The sequence below is a fragment of the Pteronotus mesoamericanus genome, unplaced genomic scaffold, assembly GCF_021234165.1.
Source record: "Pteronotus mesoamericanus isolate MK-2021 breed Mesoamerican mustached bat unplaced genomic scaffold, CSHL_Meso_final scaffold_232, whole genome shotgun sequence".
Classification (NCBI taxonomy): Eukaryota; Metazoa; Chordata; class Mammalia; order Chiroptera; family Mormoopidae; genus Pteronotus; species Pteronotus mesoamericanus.
Window position 1 is genome coordinate 17,564,988 of NW_026555311.1, and position 26,003 is coordinate 17,590,990.

The 26,003-nt window shown below is 37.5% G+C and overlaps 1 protein-coding gene across 1 annotated transcript in view; it reads left to right on the forward strand.

The window, feature by feature from the left end:
- UNC5C (unc-5 netrin receptor C) overlaps positions 1-26,003 on the forward strand; it is a 352,798-nt gene that overhangs the window by 215,998 nt on the left and 110,797 nt on the right. Inside the window, exon 3 of the mRNA XM_054591714.1 lies at positions 18,572-18,715. Within this exon, the coding sequence (XP_054447689.1) occupies positions 18,572-18,715 (144 nt within the window). The remainder of the gene's footprint in view (positions 1-18,571; positions 18,716-26,003) is intronic.

Consider the following 26,003-nt stretch of genomic DNA (forward strand, 5'->3'; position numbering starts at 1 on the left):
ATGTAAGGAACTAACTATCTTTGACATGCAGCCTGTCTATATAATTACTTCCTTTTAAAGATTTCTTTTGAGCCAATAGAACTCCTGTGTAGTACACTGGTATAAGATTATCTATTTTTATTGATTTAAAGTAAGAAAATGAGAACTTTAATGGTCTGCCCAAAGTTACTCATGATGGTAGCCAAGCCAAAACCAAAAATCTCATTTCCTTCTTTTTGGTTAAATATTCTATTTTTCTACATTTACTCTTTCCATTGGTAAAAGCTTTCATAACACAGAAAACAAAATTCAAATTTCATTTGTCTTGACAAGTATGAATAGTTCAATGTCATTAGGAGTTCTTAAAAATTCAATTCTTTCATTTTCTTATTGAAGTAGCTTTATCAACTATATTGGAGTAGGACTCCTACTACTCACATCCAGGTCTGCTCTCTTTCCTGGAGAATACACAGGAATACAAGTCCTGGCATCCTTGCTATTCAGTCAGGCCAACTGATTACTTCTAGCCTACAGGCTATAAGCAAAAGTTATGTTGCCATTATTAAGCAAGGTCACTTAAGAGCAGGTGTGAGCTTTCCTTTCTCTCTCCTCCTTGCTCAGAGATCCTGGTAGCCATGTTTGAGAGGATGTGGCTTCAAGATAGATGCAGCCTGGATCACTAAGAAAGCTCATATAGGACAGCTTCCCTTGAGACTTGTGATAGAAAAATAAGCTTTTATTTTGTAAAGCCTCTGAAATGAAAGGTGTTTAATACACAGCATAGCATACACCCTTTCAGCTCATGAAATTATATTAGTTTGTCTATTTAAGGGCTTATTCTGCTAAGAGTTTTACATGTACACCTCATTTAATCCTTAAGACAACTCTCTGAGCTAGGAATGTGGATTTTTTATTTTCCTGTTGAAGAAAGTGATACTTAGTGAGGCAAAGGAGTTTCCCCAGGCCATACATCGAGTCACTGGAAGGATCAGAATTCAAACCAGGTCATCTCCAAAGATCAGTTTCTCAGTTAAGTTACTTTCCAAGAATTAATTAAAAATAAGGATTTACTGGCATATCTGTAGCAATATTATATTCTGAAATTCTACCTAAAACCTATGTGTATCCAAAACTAAGTATATGTACTTTAGAATCACCAGAAGAGCAAGGAGACATTTTCTGTGTTAAAAAAAATAATAATGATGGGCGGGGGGTGGTAGATTTCAGTGCTTTTACACTTGATTGCATTGTTTTTATTAAATTATCTCTTCCTTTGGAAAGATAAAAGAAAAATTTGGGACAAGAATCTCAGAATATATAGAAACGTTTTGGAAATATCAATAAATATGGGGTGGGGCAAAAGTAGGTTTACTGTCATAAGTATATGAAACACAGTTTATTCTTGTATTATTTTTTTCTTAATTGTTGTATCCGTAATACAATAATAAACCTACTTTTTCCCATCCCTCTAGTTATTTCTCAGACCTTATATGAAGTTAAAATAAAAAATTCATGTTTCAGTAGGAGATCAAAACATACAGTCTTGGCTTGAAAATATGAAATGCTAATATTTTTCATCACTGCTTGGAATTTCACAAGAAAGGTTTACTTCTTTCGTGAATTAGCCATTCTTACATATTGGAGTTTTTCTTTTAAAAATGAAAAAGGATAAAGAATCTCTTCATTAGCATTTTATCTATGTTTATTCAGCTATTCTAAACAATTTCTGAGGCCCTAAAAAGCATTATGATAAGTCTACTTTTTCCACCATTCTCAGTGAGAATGCCAAGCATGTTCAAAGTTTAAGTCAAAATTGTGTTTCATGATGTCTTTCTGGCTAGAACAGGAGATACAACTGCCATCATGACTGAAAATTCCTTTCCTCTAAGACATATCAGACACACTCACACATCTTTTAAATAAATATGTAATAGAATTCTGGGGAAATATTTTGTCATTAAGTAAACAAATATTTATTATATGCCTACAAAATGTGCCAGGTATTATTCTAGGTCATGGCAACACCATGTAACAAGAAAGAAAAAAAAACAAAACTCTACATTCCAGTTGGAAAGTGAAGATCTTAGAAGACATCACTGTGCTCATCAATTTTGAATCTTCATTTAAATATAGAAGTCTGCTTATTCTGCTCCAAATTAGTCAGAACTCACTTACTTAGTAAATTTCCATTCAGTTGCTTAATATCCTGCCTCACTTCTATGGTAGAAAAAGGATATAAGGAATTCCTAATAGATTAGTTGTGCAAACATTGTAGTTGCCAAAATAAATAGATTCTTCCACTCATTGTGTTAAGGCAGCACCATTTCACCTGCACTTCAGTAGTGGAGGACTTGGAGGATCCATGGAATCCTGAGTGAATTCCCTGAAGGACAAGAAACCCCAAGGCAATTCCCTAGAAATGGTCCATGCTGTTCAAACTCCATTTCTAAATATGGTAGCAATATCTGCATTGCACTGGTCAGTTGACAGTGCCACTCAGAACACTCCCAACTCTGATGAAAATTTTAAAAACCAGTCATGTTTTTCTTAGCTACACATGTGCCTAAATAATATTTCTAATCTGAGTGTTCTTCCACTCTATGTTAGTACCCCCAAAGGTAATTTTGCGACTAGAATGTAGTTTTATTCTCAAAATAATTTTGACTTTCCAAAAGTCAGACAGTAAATACAGATCGGTACATTATTTCCCTATCTAAATAAATTGTAAGTTACTGTATAATAGGTGAATATTTGTCTAGTCCCTTAGTTGTAATAATAATTGTCCTCGATGAATTGAAATTTTTAAAAAAAATGAACCTTTATACTTTGGTTTAGAAGTTTCAGTAGGAATATAAATATATTGCTTTTAAGATAAACAAGTAGCTGCCCCAAATGCACACCATGTGTGTAAACTATTATAAGTGGCAATGCCTCCAGAAGTGATTGCTCTTAACACTTGTTTCTAAATCATTTGGAACACATACAACATGAAGCATAGGCAGACATGGCTCACCTCTTTGCACAATCACATCAAATTTACAACTAAAATAGAAAACAACCATCACTCAGAAACATTAGAAATTGAGATGAGTGGAAGTCTGACAACCATAGAATGAAGGAAACCACATCCATCCAGAGTGGCAAGAGGTGCACAGACCTGGAATGGGCTGGTCCATTACCCATGTGTGGAGGACAAAAATTCAGAAAGGATATCTCAGGAGTGAGGAGTCCCAGTGCCACACGGGGACCCCTAGCCCACGGTTCCAGTACCAGGAAGATAAGTCCCACACACAGTCTCAGAGAGTCCCAAACAAGCTGGACCCAAAGAGGAAAACACCGAGACACATCCTAATTAAAATGACAAAGAATAAAGATAAAGAAAGAATCTTAAAAGCAGCAAAGAAAGGCACAGAGTTACCTACAAAGGAGTTCCCATAAGATTGTCAGATGATTTCTCAAAAGAAACTTTGCAAGCAAGAAGGGAATGGCAAGAGCTATTCAAAGTAATGAAAAGCAAGGACCTACAACCAAGATTGCCCTATCCTATCATTTAGAATGGAAGGACAGGTAAAGTGCTTCCCAGACAGGGCAATGCTAAAGGAGATCATCATCACCAAGCCCTTATTATATGAAATGTTAAAGGGCCTTGTCTAAGAAAAAGAAGATCAAAACTATGAACAGTAAAATGACAACAAACACAACTATCAACAATTGAATCTAAAAAACAAAAACAAACTAAGCAAACAAGTAGAACAGGAACATAACCATAGATATGGAGATCATCTAGAGGGTTATCAGCTAGGAGGGGTGGGGGGAGAATGGGGAAAAAGGTACAAGGATTTAGAAGCATAATTGGGTAGGTATAGAATAGACAGGCAATGTTAAAAACAGTATAGGCAATGGAGAAGCCAAAGAAATTACATGCATAAACCCGTGGACATGAACTGGAGCAGGGGGTGGGGAATCCCTGGAGGGAAAGAAGGAACCAGGCAGAGGGGCACAGAGGGGGGAAATTTGGGACAACTCTAATAGCATAATCAATAAAATACACTTTAAAAAAAATTTGTTGAAATTCAGAAAAATGACTCACCTACTCAGACTCACTCCCTCTGAGCTTCAGCACCTGGTTAGCCGCTTGCCAAGCACCAGTGGTGTACAGGGAGAAACTGGTGTCTGGCATCAAGGTGAGCAGAGGCCATTGTCCCATTTCTAAGCACTCCCCCCATTGAGCTGGCAAGCTTGTGCCATATCTGAAACTCCATCAATCTGGCTAACACTGTTTGACCCACCTTGGAGATTCCTAGACTCACCCAATCCAACTTTATGGCAAACCCAAGCTGCTTTTCCATATGAATGGCTGGTCTTGGCTCATGCTTCACAACTTCCTAAATCCTATCAAATAAACAACAGCTGGCCTCAGTGAGCCCTAGGCCCAGAACTAGCAGCAACCAGCCTAGATTCACAGCTTGGCTTCAACTGGGAATCTCCAAGCCCAGCACAAGCAGCAGCCATCTCAGATTGCTTTATAACTCAGGCAGAGTGGTCCTGGGTAAAACACAGGTGGAGGCTGACCTTGGTCTGCACCACCCAGGAAACCCCAGGGCCAACGCACCCAGTGGACAGCTACAGACCATGATGGAGTACCACCACCCTGCCCCTGGAAAACTGATCCTCCACTGAGGGCAGAGATTGGTAGTAAGTGCTCATAAGCAACCTTTGAAGCTGACTGACCTGGTAAATCCCTCCCACTGATCGGCCGACAGAATCTAGACTCAACTACAAAGGAAGGTGTACTCAGCCCACATGAAAGGTGCAGTTCGAGTATCCCAATTTGGGTGATAGGGGAGGCTGTGACACTGGACCCTACAGAACACTTACTATATAAGGCTGCACTATCAAGACATGTAATCAGGAGGAAAATCAAGATGGCGGAGGAGTGAATGGAAGTCACACACATCCTCGCAGGACCAATCTGGAATTACAACTAAACTGTGGAGAAATCATCTGGAACGAACAACTGAACAATATGAGAGAGGAGCCTTATAACCTCGGACAGACAGAAGAATCAGCTTTAGCACAACCTAACTGGTAAGGAGTGTGGTAAAGACTCAAGAAGGCAGGCGGGACACCCACAGGCAAAGCACCAGGAGGATATTGAGACAACAAGTTGGATCCCCCTGAGAAGAGCGGGATCTAAACCGTAAGTGTGGATCTCCAGCCTACAGAAGCAGAGCCCAAAAAGTATACCGATAACAACCAGCTGCGACCACAGGGTTGCTCTCTGCCAGAGATAGGAGGCTGGAGATAGAAAGAGCCTTTTAAAGGGCCAATGCATAAATTTTTATTTGCAGTCACTTACCCTAGTCTTCAGCAAAGGCAGGGGCAGAGTGGGCTAGAGACGCCCGAGGAGAGCCTTGGGAAAAAGGCTTTGGTGGGAGAACTGAGAGAATAGTCAGTGGGATCCTGGTGCTGACTCATCTGCCATACGGCAGCAGCCATCTTGCTCAGGCAGACCACTCCCCCGAGCAGCAAGCAGAGTGAAGGGACACAATAGCCCCACCCCTAGAAGGCTTTGCCCTGCCCCGGTGGTGCTAAAACCTAACTGCTGAGTACAGAATGGCCGCCACAGATAGTAGATCCCTGACTAAAAGGGCCACAGAGTGGTCTAGAGACATTTGAGGAGAGATTGGGGGCAGAGGCTTTAGGAAGAGAATGGAGAGAGTAGCTGCCGGGATCCTGGTGCTGACTCCTTGCCCATGCAGCAGCAGCCATCTGGCTCAGGTAGACTACTCCCTGAACAGCAGCAGCGTGAGAGGGCCCAATAACTGCACCCTGAGGAGGGACTCTGCCCCACCCTGTGGTGTCTCTAAGCCAACCTGTTGAGTGCAGAGTGACTAGATTAACAACTGAAGGAGACAGCCACAGACAGTGGATTCCTGGAAGTCTTGAACAGACTGCCTAAGATTCCTGGAAGTCTCAAACATCTAACATCATCAGAAGCAGATCCAGAAAGTAAAAAACAGTGGCCTCCTACCATAGAAGTTCACACCACAAAGTCAGGAAATCAAGACAGATCAATTTAAGAAGCAGAAGCAAAAATGAAGAGTCTCACAGATAATGGGAATACAAAGAAACAGCGCCTCCCCCACTGCCCAGTTGAAGGGAAAGAATCACCAGAAAGAGAGCTAAATCAAATAGAGACAAGTAGACTATCAGATACTGAGTTCAAAACAGTTCTAAGGAAGCTCAATGAGCTCAGTGAGCTCAGAAAGAATTACCAAAAACTACAGGGAAACTACGAGGAACTTACTGCAAACTATATCAGCATGAAAAAGGACACAGATACTATCAATAAGAGGCAAGAGGAAATGAAGGATACAATTTCTGAATTGAAGAATGCAGTAGAAGGAATCAAAGGCAGGCTAGATGAAGCAGAGGATTAAATCAGTGAGCTGGAGGATGAGGTAGAAAAAAGCTCCCAGAGAGAGCAAGAAAATGAAAAAAGGCTCAAAAAGAACGAAGAGGAGTTTAGGGAAATGCAGGACAACCTGAAACGTAATAATATCCATATAATAGGGATACCAGAGGAGAAGAAGAGAAGGGACAGAGAACCTGTTTGAAAAAGTAATGATGGAAAACTTCCCTCATTGGAGGAGGGAAAATGTCACAAAAGTCCAGGAAGCACAGCGGGTCGCATTCAAGAGGAACCCAACGAGGCCCACTCCAAGACACATCATCATTAAAATGGCAAATATCAAAGACAAACAGAGAATCCTAAAGGCAGCAAGGGAGAAAGAGGTAGTAACATGTAAGGGAGCCCCAATACGGCTAGCAGCTGACTTCTCAACAGAAACACAACAAGCCAGAAGGGAATGGCAAGAAATATTCCAAATCATGAAAAGCAAAGGTCTGCAACCAAGACTGCTCTACCCAGCAAGGCTCTCAATTCAAATGGAAGGCAAAATAGGGAGTTTCCCAAACAAAAGAAGGCTAAAAAAATACACCTCCACCAAACCAGCATTGCAAAATATGCTAAAGAGACTGCTTTAAGAAGATGAAGAAAAAGAGTCTATGAATACCCAGTTCCTTTCACAGTTGCCAATACTTGATATTACCAATATTTTTAGTATATATTAATCTGATTGTGACAATGATGTGTTATTTTGTTCCTTTATTATTTGTTGAAACTAAACCTGCTTTTGTATATCTCTTGCCTATTTCTATTGTTTTTAAAAAGGTTTAAATGATTTTTTGATGTTTATGCATTTTTTGATTAAATGTTTGTAGAATCCTTTCCCTAAAAAAATAAAAACTATTAATCCTTTTTTAGGTGTGTTGCAAATACTTTCCTATTCTATTACTTGTCCTTTAACTTTTTTAATAGGCATATTATTGTATAGTCTTAAATGTTTAATATAGTCATATTGTCAATATTTTACTTTATAGTTTATGGATTTGAATGTTACTTCAGGGCAAGAAAAATATTATTTGGAATTTTCTCCAAAAACCCCTTAGATTTTACATACTGATTTATAACTCACCTGAATATTTCTTGTATAATGGGTGAAATAGGAATCTATATTTGTTTAATTTCAAGTAATAGCAGCCCATGCAACTTATTTGTGGAATAAGCCTTATTTGCCCCACTGATTCAAAATATCAATTTAATCACATATTACATTGTTAGACAGATATATATATTATATATATAATATATATATATATGCATTTGTTCTAGCATTCTCATTTTATTTCATTGATCTACTTGATTTTTTTCTGTGCTGGTGTCATGTTTTAATTGCTGAGACTTTATAATGGATTTAAATTTTTTAATATTGTATAATAGATCTTGACATTTAAAAAATAAAATAAAATCAATCTGCATTTACCAAAAAGAAAGAAAGAAGGATCTCCTACCTTTTGCGACATCATGGATGGAACTGGAGAATATTATGCTAAATGAAACAAGCTAGTCGGTGAAAAACAAATACCATATGATCTTGCTTAGAAGTGGAATCTATGCAACAAAATAAACTAACAAAGAAAATAAACAAACAAAATCAACCACAGGCATGGAAACATGGAGCAGACTAAAAGTGACCAGAGGGGTTGGGGAAGGAGGACAGTTGTGGAAAGAAGGGGAAGAGACTAGACAAAGAACATGTATGAATGACCCATGGACATGGACAACAGTGTGGGAATTGACAGTGGGAGTGGGGGCAGGGTGGGATCAGTGGAGGAGGGCAAAGGGGCAAAAATTGAGAAGACTGTAATAGAATAAACATGATTTTTAAATAAATAAATAAACCACCAAAAGAAAAAAAAGACATGGAGTCAAATCACCTCTACCCAATACGTAGAAACAAATCCAAAGAGGCTGCCAAAATGAGGAAACAAAGGAACGTGGCCCAAAGAAAAAACAGATCAAAATTCCAAAAAAAAAGAGCTAAACAAAATGGAGATAAGCAATCTATCAAATGCAGGGTTCAAAACACTGGTTATAAGAACGCTCAAGGAACTTAGTGATGACCGCAATAGCATAAAAAAGATCCAATCAGAAATAAAGGATGCACTAATTCAAATTAAAAACAATGTACAAGGAAATGACAGTAGACTAGATGAAGCTGAGAATCAAATCAGTAATGCGGAACCAAAGGAAGCAAATAACAACCAATCAGAACAAGAAGAAAAAATAATACAAAAAAAGATGATAGTAAGCAGCCTCTGGGACAACTTCAAGAGGTCCAACATTCCCATCACATAGGTGTCAGAAAGAGAAGAGAAAGAGCAAGAAATTGGAAATCTATTTGAAAAAATGAGAGAAAACTTGCCTAATTTGCTGTAGGAAATAGACATGCAAGTCGAGGAAGCACAGAGAGTCTCAAGAAAGATGGATGCAAAGAGGCCCAGTCCAAGACACATCATAATTAAAAAACCAAAGATTAAATATAAAGAGAGAATCTTAAAAACAGCAAGAGGAAGGAAGTTAGTTACAAGGGAATTCCCATAAGACTGTCAGCTGATTTCTCAAAAGAAACTTTGCAAGCTAAAAGGGATTGGCAAGAAATATTCTGTTATGAAAAGCAAGGACCTACAACCAAGACTGCTCTACCCAGCAAAGCTATCATTTAGAATTGGAGGGCAGGTAAAGAGTTTCCCAGACAAGAAAAAACTTAAGGAAGTCATCAGCACCAAACCACTGTTATATGAAATGTTAAAGGGGCTTATTTAAGAAAAAAGAAGATCAAAATCATGAACAATAAAATGGCAAAAGAATACAAATCTATCAATTGAATCTAAAACAAACAAAGCAAATAAGAACACAGACAGAATAATGGATGCGGAGAGCATTTTGATGGTTGCCAGATGGGAGGGGAGTGTGGGGGCTGGGTGGAGAGGTGAGGGGACTAAGAAGTACAAACAGGTAGTTACAGCATAGCCATGGCGATGTAAAGTACAGGGTAGGAAATGGAGAAGCCAAAGATCTTGAATGTGAACAATGGTGGAGGGACTGCCTGAGGGAATGGGGAGTTTGCTGGGTGGAGGGGGACAAAGGGGAAAATTAGAACAACTGCAATAGCACAATCAATAAAACATAGTTAAAAAATAAACACATAAAAAACCCAGGAATGAAAGAAATTATAAAATGAAAACCCAACAATATGAATAATTATTGTTCTCAATGTATGTGCCTGATTTTCATTGTTAAATTGTGCTTTCAGGTCAAGAATATTGCCCTTAGCACATAATTAATGACTTCATATAAGATCATAAATATGAAAACAAATTTTGTAACAATAATTAAAATTAAAATTCCATTAAAACAAATCAGATTAGTCTCATTTACTAGGAGAGACAGATGAATCTTCCTAAAGCATATGTCGTTTCAAAAAATGTCATTCCCCCAGTTTACAATTTTTACAGCCTCTCTGCTCCACAAAACAAACTTTTCCAGTTGCCATTCAAGGCTCTCCAGGAATCTTTCTTCTGGCTAATTCTATGGTTTTATGTAAATGACTCTCCCCTACAGTACTCCATGATTTTCACCTTTGCCCTTTGGCTTTCTGCTGTTCTCTCCTCCTAAAGTGTCTCTGACTCCTTTTCAAACCTTTAAACCCTCACCATGCTACAGCATCCAGCTCAGATACTCCCTTCTCCCTGTTTCCCCGATCTCACCCTCTGAAGCTCTTTCACAACAGCTTTCTTCAAAAGGTTTTTAGACTCTTCCAAACAATCAGTTACTTTTATTCAATAAATCAATGTATGGAGAATGAAAGCAAAACCACACTGAAAGCCATGATGAGATGGTGTTTTGTGTTTATGTTGACTGTAGGCTTCTATGGTTTAATACATTTGGGGAAAATGGTGGCAATCCAAATTACAGGCATCTTTATGGCATGAATTCTGACCAATGCCTTTAATATACTGATGAGCATGCTGAGCCCCCAAGAGGGAGATGTATTAAACAGCGATCCTCAAACTGATTTGACCAGGAAACACTTTTTAGAGACATACTTGGAAGGATATTTGGTGTACTGAAAGTACTAGAAACACTAGATATAGACATATGCTAAATCCTAATTTCAGAAATTACTGGCTGTGTGAAAGATTTTTAAAATTCTGACCTCTGCTTCTTAGCCATGTTATAGGTATAGCAATACTAATCCAGAAAATTTTTATGCACAATAACTGAAACAGATGGTAGATGCTCAGTAAATACTACTTACCTTACTCTTCTGAATTATAATTAAATTTATGTAATATCCAGGATTTAACCCCACTTTGCATTATGGCTATAAAAGTAGAAATTATTCACCTCTTACTATATTGATGGATATACAATGCAAATGACTGAGTCCTTTTACTCAGAAAACTTCTATTTTTATCTCTCAGAGAGTAAAATTCTGAAGAACCCATAAGCAATTTATCTCTGGCTATTTTAGAAACTACTGTGCACAAAACAGATACTCAAGAACTACTTCCACAGTGGAATGTTATCCATTGAATGACAGAATCCTTCTCTGCCTTCCTTACCACTCTATTCACAGTGCATCGGAGAATGCGTGGCACATAGTAGAATCTCTACATATCTATTGATTGAATAACTCAACAAGAGTAATAATAAGGTCTATAATTCACAAGTACACAGTTAACTAGATCTCCAAGAACACTCATTATTCTCCGCCATTATTGACAGGAATCTTTGAAAAAAATTGTTAAAATTACTTCTATCAATATTACTAATGAATTACATGAAATTAGAACACAAAAGAATGCATATTGTTAGAGTTATGTAATTATTAAGAACTATAATTTTAAATAAAAGTGTTGGAATATTCATTCAAATATATTAGGTGTTTTAATAAAAACATTTAAGAAGAGTAATGTATTTGCTATCCTAATGGAGTGTATTGTGTTCTTCCAAGTTAAATTAGTTGCCATCGTGTTTTTACAAAGTTGCTTTTTTTATATTTTAAAGAATATTGACATACAGGGCAGTGGTAAATTATAGAAAGCATTTTAGTTTCCCCTTTTGGTCTCCAAAAGGCTTCTTGAGATAGAGATTAAATAAGGTTTTCATCATCAAAAATGAAGACAAAAATTAAATGATGGGCCAAAGCTGGTAAGGTTAATTTCTGTCAACTCATTACAACTGTGTATGTGAGGCGTCTATTTTGCGTACCCAGAACTCCAATTACCCCTCATACTTGCATCTCTAAGTTTGATGGTAGTTGGACAGGAAAGAGAGAAAGTGTTAACATTGTCACTATGTTTTATTTTACTTTGCGTGTGTGTGCTACTGTATTTTTTCCATTTATTCTCTTTATACACTCCTCCCCCCTGCAGTCACCACACTGCTGCCCATGTCCACAAGGCCTGTTTCCGTTTTGCTCAATCCCTCCACCTCCTACCTCCCCATAGCTGTCATCCTGCTCTCCAGCTATAATAGTTTGCTTATTAGTTCAGTTTGTCCATAGATTCCACTTATGAGTGAAATCATATGGTATTTGTCTTTCTCTGACTGGCTTATTTCACTTATTAGCATAATACTCTCCAGCTCCATGCATGCTGTCTCAAAGGGTAAAGTTTTCTTTCTTTTTTTTATAGCCTAGTAATACTCCATTGTGTAAATGTCGCATAGTTGTTTATCCAGTCATCTACTGATGGACCCTGGGGCTGCTTCTTGGCAATTATAAATAACACTGAAAGGAACATAGGGGTGCTTATTTTTAACAATCGCCACTGTATTAATATCATTTTGCAATTGAAACTTCAAGTTTGAGGGGAAAAACTGAATTTATATATGATTGTTATACAGCTTTCTAGGAGCCCTAGAAGTCTCTCCGTTCCATACGTACAATCAATGAATATTTTCTGCTCAGTTCTAGACTAAATAAAGATATAACAAAACACAGATCCTCATTGGACACAGGATGCCAGACAGAACAAAGTGACTAGAAATTATCATATAAAAAGGAATCAAGCCATAGCTGGAGTGGCTCAGTGGATTTGAGCACCAGCCTGTGAACCAAAGGGTTGCTGGTTCAATTCCCAGTGTAGGGCACATGCCTGGGTTGCAGGCCAGGTCCCCAGCACGGGTTGTGTGAAATGCAACCGCACATTGATGTTTCTCTCCCTCTCTGTCCCTCTCTAAAAATAAATGTTAAAAAATCTTTTTAAAAAAGGAATCAAGTCAATGACCTAAGTATGAAATATTTCCTGGCAAAACCCTGGAACCATTCAGCCCCAGCCATGTTATCCTTTAACTTTTGGGTAAATTGATCTTGATCATAAAGATAGTAAATGTAACTTTAACAAAATTATACTCATAATAGATCTAATATACCAGTAAGTTCTAATTCCCAATTACACAAAGTAATTTTAGTTAATTAGATAGCCTGTTTACATATTAAATATTATATTAAAAATTCAAGGAAAAATATTTCAGAGAAAAGTTTGTAAATTATGTGTTTACAGTGTCTCCCTTTTCCTGATAGTTTAAAGGCTATCAAGTGGCTTCATGTAACATGAAACAGTGTCCTGATTATGAAGTCCTGTCTTTCAAGCTACCATATTTGGATTATTTTAGTGAGTTATAAATTGCAAAAATAATTGTCAGTTTTTGTGTATGACATCTTTTTTAAATAATGATAGTATTTTCTGTGATTTAATTTATATTAAGGCTTCTAGAACTGATATGTTTCATATTTTAGATCATATTAGTGAAAACTAATAGAATTAGGCTCTGGGAGAAAACATGAAAAAGAGACCACACTAATTCAATAAAATTTAATATAGTGCAGAACATCCCTACCTGCAGGTTTGTACATTTCCCGCCAACCCCAGTCCGAACTGTGAATGTACTCTAATGAGATTTCATCGAGTAGCCTCTGCAGCTCTTCTCGCAATAGGGAGAGGGCTGGAAGAAGTCTGCACAAGATGTCTCAAAACGTCAATATGTCAGGTGGAAGATAAAAGCAATTGGGAGGAATGAAAAATACATACGTAACATATAAGTCTAATGTGAGGTTAGGATGCTTTTTAGTAAAACATATGTAGGGTATCAGAAGATATGAATTTGATGCCCACATTTTTAAAAATAAGATGATGCATGATTATTTTAAATATCTCTTAATAAACAAGATAAATGAACAGCTTAAGGCTGTAGGTGATGTTTGATCTCTATTTACATTTCTGGAATTTAACAATTTTTTACATTCATGGACTTTTCATATTTGCTGGCAGCATTATAGGTTACATTTCTGGGGGAATATGGATCTTGTTTTAAATAATTATGCAACAGGATTCAGCATGTATTTGTGATCACTTTATAATAATCTCTAGAAAAACACTATTTGTGGTGCCTGACCACTGTTATGAAATTAGAATTATGTTAAAGATAAGGTATAAATGTCAATTATAAGATTTTATTACCATAACCTTGGACAACCTCACAGCAATCCAGAGAGTTGCGCTTGCATCTGAATTTCTAAAACATTTGAAACTCCTATTAACAAGTGCATATTCCTACTCATTATGAGACTTCTTGGTATATCGTGCTAATTACTTTCCTGTACTCTAGCTCCCAAACCACAATGAATCCTATTATAAAAGCAAATCACTGCAAACTTCAAACAGCATGCATCCTTGAGATGCCACTATTAAAGGAAGAACAGTGATGGGAAATCTTTGATGTTATCAGATGTGATTGGAAATACACATTTGTATTTGAGTAAACCCTGTAGACCAAAGCATTTCCCCCACCTTTAAATAACCTGAAACCAGTTTCAAGTTCCCAAATGCTTTTCAAAGCAGCCAGCCTTGGAAGTAAGGCTGATGGCATTTCAAATTTCAAGGCAGTTTTTTTTCTATCTCTAGACTGCAAGCAAATTTGACATTTTACTTTTAAAGAGAAAAGATACTACCTATTTTTACCCACACCACCAGCCTCTGCTCTGATGAGCAAAATGTGTTAGCGAATGAACTTAATTGTCATAATGAAAAGATGGTATGTAACTAAATAGTTCAGAGTTTGAATAATGCAGAAGATTCTAGAGAATTCTAAGCTGTGTTTAGATATTTCATGCTTGGGTTTGTTCTTGTTCCCATGTTGTTGACCAAAAGTTGGAATGTAAACAGTGGGCCTGTGGCAGGACAACTGTACACAACTGTAAATAATCCACCCTTCCCTGAATGGAGCGTGTGTCAAGCTGAGAACAAAAATTGGTGTGTGCTTCACTCCAGTATCCACAGGGAGCCTGGGCCACACAATTCTGAACATTCATACTATGAATAATCCCTGTAGCAGGAAAGTCGGTCTGTGGCTTCTCAAAAAGCTTCAGATCTGTGGTCAGTAGAAACAGCCATGAACCTGTTTGGGCTAAAGAGATACAGTGGCCCTAGTGAAGTTCCCCTAGCATTTAATTAGATTTCCCATAATTGCTTTAAGTAAAAGGGGTGAAGGGAATGAAAACTAAAGTTATCATCTTGGGACACAAACTATTTGTATGTGGTTTTAATATCCTGAGCTCATTTGTTGCTGCTCTGCATTTGGGAAAGAACCATTATACTTCTAAGGAAATACACACTGCAAAGTTTATCAGCCCTTTGGTGACTGTAAATCACTGCAATAAGTTTACAGGAAGAATTTTGTTTCCAGTAAGTGAATTTCTGTGTGAAGAGAGAAGGTATAAACAAGTAAAACAGGCAAAAGTATTAAACACCAGAAAGTGGAATAAGCATTTAAAAGGGGGACGAGATAGTAGAAAAGCTGTGCTACATCTTTGCATGGATTTCTAGGTATCGGAAAAATGAGAATAATTCCAATAAGATAAGAAAATGAAAGGCCTAAGCAAGGGTCAGGAAAGAGGAAGGAAAGTAATGTTATTTGTTAATAAATTGCAATTTTTGCTGTGGAGGTCATTTTATTAATTGGACATTGGCTAAAATAATAAACTGTATCTTTTCATACAGTGGTGAGGGATTAGGGTATTCCAGTTACTTGAAAATTCTTTTTAAGCTGATCTCTATATAAACATAAGATAATTACTGATTTTCAAAACTTTAAAATATTTTAAATATAATCAATAAATTTTGACAATAGAGTTGTCCCTTCAGGGTCTTGCCCTGCCTGAGGATTATAAAACCCACTTTCCTGGGTTTTATTCCAATTCAGAGACTCATGAGTGGAACCGAGGGCTTTGTCATTTCTGTTACTCAAGATTCATCAGCTTTTCATAGGAAATATTGTTTATTCCCTAGTGTGACAGCACCTACTTCTATTGGGTGGTTGTTAATTTCCCTGAATGCTGTTACCCCTCTGAGCATGACCCTAGGTTTTAGGGTAAGTTCTGGAATACTCTTTTTTTAGGATCTTTAGATGATACCTTTTTCATGTCACCTTATACCAAGAAGTCATAATCAAACATTTTAAGGACTCATAACTTTGAGGAACTAGTTAAACTATATCTTGTACATATCATATGTGTATATGCATGCATGCGCACGCACGCGCGCACACACACACACACACAGAGTCTATCCAGAAAATATCCAGCCATATACTATGAAAAATAGATACATTTATTGAAGAAGATACAAGATACAAGAAACATTGTACATATGACAATGACACCTCAGTCCCCTTCTTAATTAGGCACCTTGAGATCTCACACAGTTTTTCCAGTTGCCATTAGCTGCCCCATCATAATTTTTTGAATCTCATTGATCATCTGAAATCTCTTCCCTTATCAAAGGTGACTTTAGTTTTGGGAAAACCAGATATCACAGGGCAACAAATCTGGGCTGTAGGGGGCTGAGTCACCTGGGTGAGTGATGTTTGCCAAAACCTCTGCATGAGACGTGATGCATGCATGGCTGCGTTGTCATGATGAAATTGCTAATCTCCAGTTGCCCATAGCTGTGGCCTCCTGAATCATCTGAATTGTTTCCACGGAGGAGATTTCAAGCTTAATGCAAAATGTGATGCAGATTCATTGCTCTACTTGCTCAGTCATTTTGAATGTGATGGCCACACAGTACACATGCTCCCTCAACGGCATCTACCACACTTCACTAGTACAGTGAAGTCATCGTTGTTCACACATGCGCATTCCAGTCCACTCTCCTTGGCTGCCAGGTTACAGTGATGTAGTGCAAACCGTTCTCCTTATATTAACAATGACAATGCTTGGACTTTTTCCAGACAGACTGTATATATATATATATATACACACACACATATATATACTCACATATATATACATATACATGTATGTATTTTTAAAAATTCTCATCTGATTATATCATATGCTTGCTTAAAACACTTTAATGATATCCATGGCTCTCAGGAAGAAATTCAAAATCTTGAACATGATAAACAGCAATGTTTCTCAAACTGTATCATGCAACAGAATTCTTGGAGGGTTTGTTAAAATACAGATCACTGGGCCTGATTCTTAAGGTTATTATTTACTTAGTGAGTTTGAAGTGGGACCCAAGAATTCACATTTCCAACAAATACCAAGTGATGCTAACAAAACTGTACTGGGGTTCACATGAAGAATCACTAGTCTACATGACTATATATGAACTGGTCCCTTTCTTAGCTCTGGTTTCATCTAATGTTGAGACATTAGATGGCTCTAGGGGCTTAGTTGTCTTCTTCTGGGAATTCAAGCTTTTCATTCTCTTCCCTGCTTCTTCCATATGTCCTGTTTCTCTCCCCATATAATTTAACCAACTCAGTTCATGTTGGATCTTTCATTCCCGTTGTTATTCATTCTAAGTGTCCCTATATGTCTCCTTTGCAGCCCTAAACACAATTATAACTAAAGAATAAATTGTATAATCTGTAGTTAATATGTTCCCTCCTTGCAATAATTTACATTCATTGAGGACAATCACTGTCTTAATTGTCATTCCCCAAATACCTATAGCAGTGTATTTTATATAATTGATACTTAGTAAGCATTTGTTCACTGAATGAATGAATGGTAGAAAGAAATATGTTTAATCTTTCTTCCTGTGCTCATGCTTGACCCAGATAAAATCCCTTTGCTCCCCAAGCGAGCCCCTGTCAGTTCTCTCAATACACACTCCATCTGGAAAGTGCGAGTTCAGTCTTCAGGAGAACTGACAGTTACCCACATATATCGTTTGGTCATTCTTTTTGCTCAGTGAAGAAAGGCACACTGGAGAATGAATCTCTGAAAGATAAATACGCCTAAAATGATCTCCCCAGATTCTTAGTTCAATATTTGTTATTTAAGATTATGTAATTCTTTGAAAAAAATTCCAATTATTCAAGAATTTTAGCTGGGAGCCACTTTATCTTTAATCTTTGGTCATATTGCAATTATAGAGAAACATTTGGGCTTTCAAAATATTACGCATAAAAACCTAAAGTCATACATTGTTTGATAAAATGGCAAGGGTTTGTTAACTGGCTGATCTATCATTCAAGAAAAACAGTGTACCTTACTAACTGAAACACAGTTGTTAAAGTAATTCAGTTGATAAATAATCACGACATATTTATAAATTACTAGGTTGTATAACAAAACTGATATGCAGGTATATATGTATTTATAACTTATGCACTTATGATTATAGTTTTATGTGGTTCTTTCCCATTTCATGTGAACTAAATCTTTCACATCATCTTTCTAGGAAGGTTTTGATTTGTAATTCTGTGTACAGCATGTGGGTACCTTACCCACAACCTATATAATCCAGGTAGAATCCTTCGAAGATGTAAAATTCAAGTTCACATTTAAATATACGGAAGGAGGTAACTTGGTGGAGGATGAATGTTAGACCATATGGGGAAAAGTGTAATTTTGTGGAGTGTTACATCTTTACTTTCGTCTTCTGAGGATCCAGGAGATTTGAAATAGCAAATAAGAGAATGAAAATGTTGTGAGTCGAGCAAGTGGAGCCACAGGAAGATCAGAGGAGATGAGAGACAATATCTGGAATGTTGACCTAGAGGCCTCAAGATAGATCCCTGAGGGGAAGAAGAGAGAGTATATGATATTTTGTATTTCTTTAGTACAAATCTTCTGACTTAAATCTTCCTTTCTCCTATCAGGTCTCATCGTCCGGGAAGTGAGCATTGAGATTTCACGCCAGCAAGTGGAAGAACTGTTTGGGCCTGAGGATTACTGGTGCCAGTGTGTGGCCTGGAGCTCAGCAGGCACCACAAAGAGCAGGAAGGCCTACGTGCGCATCGCATGTGAGTCATTGCGCCTGGACCCTACTGGTTTCAGAAACCGATGGAAAGTAGGAAAATTTAGACTCACTGCTCTAGTGTCAAAGAAACCTGGTCAAAAATGGCTCTCAGATTTCTGTATTTGAGCTATGCTTTTCCCTTAAGGAATCAGGGTATTTTATTTTTTTTTGTTTCAAGGCACTGAGTAGTTTTACTTTAAGGACAGAAAAAAATAGTGCTACTTTCAAAAGATGCTGATTTTTTCCTAATTTGGTAATAATTAGGTTGGGAAAACCAACTATATTCCTTTAATGAGTTTATTCTGTCAATTTGTTAAGACAATGTTGACTAGTTTTGCTATTGGAAACAAAGATTACCCAGACAGAGCTTCTCTAATTAGTTTGGAAATGCTCTAATGCATCAAAATTACCTCTATTTTCCACACTTTGTTAATATTGAGTATTCATGTTCAGGGAGAGGTTCAAAGGTGCCTTGCAAAAATGTTTCCATAATCAAATAAATGTTCCAAATAACTTTTTTTGGCCCAAGTTATAGAAGTTTCTTCATTGCAAAACTTCTCAGAGTCTTTAATATGCTAATCGTTAATATGCTACTATTATCCCCAAGGAGATATACCCTGCAGCTCTTTCTGCAGTCTCCTTTTTTCAATGGCTATTATTCACATCTCGAGCAGCATGAGTACGGCTATGATCTGTTTTAAGGTTCCATACTGAGAAATTTTCTCAGGTATGAAACCAATGAAATCCATGTAAGTTATATTATCTGAACACCTTTGCATGTCTGCATTTTAGTAAATATTCTTTTGTGGCAGATGCCAACATCACTTACCTAATGTGTCACTAAGTTCCAACAATCCTGGCTCTGACGCTTCCCCAAATCTATACTTGCTTCCTCATTGCAAAAACTTCCCAATTAGCATTTCCTTCTTCCAGTCCTTCTTTCATATTACCTACCACAAAGGCAATCTTGCTAAAACTCAGGTCACATCTCATCTCCCCCTGCTTAAAATTTCACAGTGGTTTATGTGATAAAGTAAAAATTCCATACAATAGCATATATCATTATATTAATTTGTTAGGGCTACCATAACAAAATACCACAGAGTGGGTGGATAAACAACAGAAATTTATTCTCTCACAATTCTGGAAGCTAGAAGTCTGAGATCAAGGCACCAATAGTACTGATTTCTTCTGTAGCCTCTGCCCTTGGCATCTCGGTGTCTTCTCATGGTCTTCTCTCTATAATTGTCCAGGTACAAATTTCTCTTCTTAATAAGATTATCAGTGATTTTGGATTAGGGCCACCTAAAGGCCTCATTTTAACTTAATTACCTCTTTAAAGGTCTTCTCTCCAAATAAAGTCACATTCTGAGTTACTAGAGGTTAGGACTTCAACTTGTGGCTTTTGCGGGGGACACAATTCAGTCCATAACATCGTATTTCATAGCTTACATATCCAGCCTATGATTGCAGCTCTGACCACTAAGAATTTCTCCATTCTAGTCATGCTCCATTAGAAATACTTTGATTTCTGTGCTTTCAGCTATTGTTTCACCCTTCTCTTCCCTTCATTATTTGTGAAAATTCATTTATTCAACAAATATTTAGTGAACACGTTCTCTGTCCTTAGAACAATTGCAAGTATTTAGTATGGAACCAGAAACAAAACATGTGATCATCCCTGCCCTCATGGAGCTTATGTTCTGGTGAGGGAGGGCAAACTCTAAATATAATAAGTAACAACTGGCTACAGAGCAACTGGTAAGTTCTGTGAACAAAACAGGAATGGGGACTTCGTAGTGCGGGGTGAGGGTGGTCAAGGAAGATGTTGACAGTGATGAAACCTGAAGGAGGGGAGGGAGGGAGTCAGGCAAAGGGAACAGCAGGTAGTATTACAAGTATGAATGGATCCTCTGAGGCAGGAGGCTGGCCAGGTACAAGAAGACCACATTGGCTAATGCTGTTGGAAGAGAGTGAATGAGAGAAGCTTAGATGAGCTGAGAAAGGTAAGACACATGGAGGTAAGGGCAGAAAGGGCAGAATGGAGATGGCCCAGGTCGCTGTAGGTGTAACATCTTTGGTTCTTAGTAAGAGATGAGAACTTTGGAACACTTTCAGCAGAGGAATTGACTTTCATCTGAGCAGAGTCACCTGACTGCTGTGTTGAGGATAGACCATGAAGGGCAAAGGGAGAAGCAGGAAGACCAGGCATGAGGCTGCAACTGTAAGATGATAGGTGAGAATAGATTAGAAGCAGTGGAAGTGGTGTGATCTTGATTCTTGATATATTTAAAGGCAAAGGTGGTGGCTTTTATTGAGAGACTGGATGTGGCATGTGAAAGAGAAAAAAGAATGATTCAAAAGTCCACAGCTTTTTAAAGACTTCTTTCAAATGTCTTTACCCAAGTCATTTTTGCTTCATACATCACCAGAGTGATAGGCATTCCTTTCTCAATACTTTCAGAGCAGTTTGTCCATATTCTTCATATAGGACTTGTCTCATTTGAATTACATTCACTTATGACATCTGTGTGTCTGTCATGCCAGCAAGTTCCTTGAGATCAGTTTTGCTTAATTCAGTTTTGTTTATCTTTATATCTAGTAGTTAGCACAATGCCTAAAACATCATTGATGTCGAATAAAAATCATTATAAAGAATTCCTTAAGTTTATTAACATGCTCTATAGTAATCATTCCTCTCTGAGCACATCTAAAGAAATTTCCTATGAGGATTATTCATGATATAGATGAAGATGGAGACATGTATGTGAACAAATGTATTCAAGAGTTCTCTTAGGAATGGTGTCCCTGAAGGAATGAGGCAGCAGTATCGGTCGGGCAGGGGCAGACACTGCGCGTCAGTGCTGGCACAACAAACAGTGAACTCATCGGGAGCTCTGGTGCTCCAGGGGCCCTTCAGAGTCGTCCCACCTTGGGACGTAGGAAATGAGCAGGCCCTTACTCCCCCACATAGACTAGTCAGTGGATGTGGTCTCCTCCTTTAATCCCATCCCACCAGCTTGTGTCACTGGGGTCAAGTCAGCTCTCCTCAACTGAGGGCAGTTCCAGGAGAGGGGCTGAGAACCTTGACTACCGACCCTCCCAACGGGCGGGATCAGTCCTGAAAAGAGACCTTGGTGGCACAGCACGACTCCCACTACAGCTGTCCACCAGAAATCTCAAAGAACTTATTTTATTCATTATGAAGGGAGAAAAAGTTACCTTCAAACATTTTAAAAAGAAACAAAAATGTACTTATTTTGGTGATATATTTAAAAGGATTCAAAATTAGCTTCTAATTATAATCAAGAGGCACTTTGACATAAAACTATACCTTTCATTGCTATGCTCATTAATATCAAGTATAATAAATATTTAAAGGTGCCCATCTACACTTCATACTAAATTGGCTTACCAAAAAGCTGGTTTAAGGGTTTTCATAGTTCCAAATGATGAATCTCTTATGTATGTGTGTGTGTGTGTGTGTGTAAAAATAGTATATATAATATTCTCTCTATATATCCCTATTCACATAAAAATTTAATATATATAAGAATCCCATCTCTCTTTGCAACATATTACATAATATTTACTATTTACTTCATAGCTTTTAAATGTAGTTTCACATTTTCAAATAATGGAAAGACAAACTCTTCTTCTAGTAAGAGGCTAATTTGCCCATAGCACCTTTTCATCTCCATTTAATAAGGCTGAAGAACAGCTTGCTTGTACTTACATAATTAATGGAACTTACCTGTGTGTGGCCAAGGAACACCATCCAGTATGTAAGGTTTATTCATATAGATATACATCGTGGTGAAAAAATGGTTAAATTTATTTTTTTCCTTTTCGTTGAACTTTGGTGATGCTGGTTAACAAAATGATATAGGTCTCAGGTGCACATCATCTGTATCCTGTATTGTATGTTCACCATCCTAAGTCAAGTCTCCATCCATCACCTTTTAGCCCCCCCATACTCCCCTCCAATTCCCCCCGTCCCCCCGGCAATCACCACACTGTTGTCCATATCCATGGAATTTTTTAAAAGTTTCAGTTTCAAATTCTCTGTGTCAAGGCTGATCCCTAACAAGTGAGTCCTAATCTTATAGTAAGCTTGCAGATTGTTCATTTGCCCAGGAATATATAATAGATGATCATCACACAGACTTTAATTAAAGTTTAAATTCATCTCAGGTAAAAATAACCATGATCCTAAAGTCAAATAAGTACAATTACCTCTCACTTAACTAGATTTATACTCATTTTTTATACATTGAGTGGCCTGTAGTTTCATGAAAAATGCTTTATTTTCATGTTCACAAAGCATAAACTAATATTAACTACTTATTATTTATTTGTTTTCTTATAACACATTCAAACTATATAAAATATAACAATAACTTTGTGAGGCAATCAGGGCAGAGGAAAGGAAGGAAATGTAAAAGTTCGAATTCAGCCAGGCATGAGCTGACAGCGTCATATACCTGCTCTAATACTGTGCCCATTTGCCAAAGGGCAGCTGCAAGTGTCCCGGGAAGAGGCTGTAGTCTCCAACACAGAGAGAGAAGTTTATTCTGAGAGAACCTGAGAGGACACTGTAATGCCTATCCCAAGTAGAATGCCTATGGTGATAGAGCTACTAGTCTCATGGGGTTGTTTCTTACAGTGTCCCTTGTCATAGGCCAGTGGGAAAATTCCCGAGTGTCACTGTGGGAAAATGTACTGTAAGCAAATTTCAGTCAACATTGCCTTTCTTTCTACAGGACATGTCTTGATTTCTACATGGCTGCTGTTGTCGACGTTGTAGTTGTTGATGATGTGGTTAGGGGGTGGTATTTATAGTGTAAGAAGAGTAGCACAGTGGAGTGGTTAGAGCACCAGCTTTGAGGCCAAGTTGACTTATAGTCAGTCTAGTTGCATTACTTACAAATGTGACCTTGGTCAAGTGACTTTACCCCTCTGAGCCTTAGTTTCATCAACCGTGAAATGAAAATGACAAGGTTATTTTTAAAACTGGATAAAGATGTAAAGCATTTGGCACAGTGCCAGACACAAGGCAAATGCTCAGTGAATAATGTGTTCATAACGACAGATACAATTTAAACAACTTTATGTGTGTATATTGAAACATATCAATACTAAGTTAACTTTCAAAACTAAAAGTTTCTCCTTTTACCACTTCATGCTCCAAGCCTGGATTATCAGTCTAGAGGATGAAATTCTCTGTAAATTTCAAGTATACAATACAGTATTATTGACAGTCACATGCTGTACATTATATTCTCAGAATTTACTCATCATGTAACTGAAATCTTGGACCCTTTGACCAACATTTATGTGGATTACCTCATTCATTCCTTGCCACAACTCTATGTGATGGGTGATAACATAGATATCATCATTTTACAAGTGAGGAATTTGAGAACAAAAAGAGATTAAAGATCTTGCCTGAGTTCACATAGCTACTATATGAAGAAATCAGTCAGTCCACCAGTGGTGTCCAAGCCCTGAACCAACACACTGGATACAAATAAGAGAGGAGTTGACAGTGATTTCTATGTAAGGTAGCAGTTCACAAAAATATCTTGTTTTCCACATGCATAATGTTATAAGCTCACTATTATTTATAACACAGAAATATAAGCAGGCCTTAGGTTCCTGCCTCTCTAATCATTGCTTGGTCTGCTCCAACCATAATAGCTTCCTTCTTTCCAGAATACCATAGACTCATTCCAGATACAGGCTATTTGTAATGATTATTCCACCCCACCTAGAACATCCCCAACTCTGAGTGCGGCTCACTTCCTTCTTTCATTCAGATTTCTGCTGAGGTGTAACCTTTACAGAGGGGCAGACCTTGACCAATTTACCTAAAACCTACGATTGCGACCCTGTCACTCTCCAAACACAAACCTGCTTTATTTTTCTTGAGAACATTTCACTTATTCGTTGCTTTCTTTTATGTTGACTGTGTGCATCACTGGAATATAAGCTTCACAAGGTCAAGCACTTTATTTTCTTCATTATATCCCTGTGAAAATTAAGAAACATAAACCTCCTTTAAGATGGAACCAGGAGGCTAGAAGAGAGAACTCTCAGGAACATAGCATTCCACACACACTTCTGACCCCAACAGGAAATGGCGTACCTTGCCTCTTGGACAGGAAGTATACTACTTGACCATCTCAGCATGAGGAAGGAAAGATTCCTTCTAGAGCAGTTAAAACTGCTTCAACCAAAGGGGGAATGACATAAGTCAGCCAATGAACAATCACTATACCTCAAACTTTCAGTTTCCTCTAATGAACTCTTTTTACAATAGGCCCTCCCAAGTCTGTAAAAGAACATGCCTCTTCTTTGTTTCTCTGGATTTGTGTGTGGTTTGCCATTAAACCACATGACCTGAATTGCAATTTTTTGTTGTTCTCAAAAAAACCATTTTGCTGTAAAATATCTACTGTCTATTTGTTAAAGGTCAGCATCCCCAATACCTAAAAATAGTTCCTTGCATGTGGATGGTGCTAAGCAAATGAAGACATGTAAAATTGAAATTGAATTAAATTCAAAGCATATATGGGTAAAGTGATGATGCTATTGAATGCTAATTATTCGTCCACTCAGGAGAAATGTTTTGTTACCCAAGGAATTTCAGGGCATCAGATAGCCTGAAGTGACTGCTTCTGTGCTCCCTTCAAGTCAATCCCCCACTGCACTTCTGTACTCAGTCATTTTCTCCATAGCACTTACTAACGTCTAAGCTATTGCATCTTTACTTATTTATTATGTTCATGGTTTGTGGTCTATCACTTCCATGTCCTTATAAATTAAGATCCCTGTGGGCAAAGATTTTTCTTTGGTTTGTTCACTGATGTGTTCAAAATGCCTATAATGATACTGGATGACCATATATATATATATACACACACACAGATATATATATATATATATATATATATATGATCTTGTGAATTATTCTTGTGAATATGATCACAATGATATATATATATACAATTTTGTGAATTATTGTGTTGATTTTTTATACAGAAGTCATTACTCATGGCTTTCTATGTCATTTTCCACTTCCTGTCTGCTCTACCTGGCATAAAGCAAAATTCATTAATTATGCAACTTAACCAAATAATGTACTTCTTTAGCCAGGTAGTCTGAAAGATTTATGTTATACTATGACAGTATCTCGATGTTTAATGCCAAACGTCTTGATAGAGCCTAACAGGGTTGCCAACACACCGGCATAAATTACCTGTTCATTAAGGTGTGGTTTGATTCCTTGT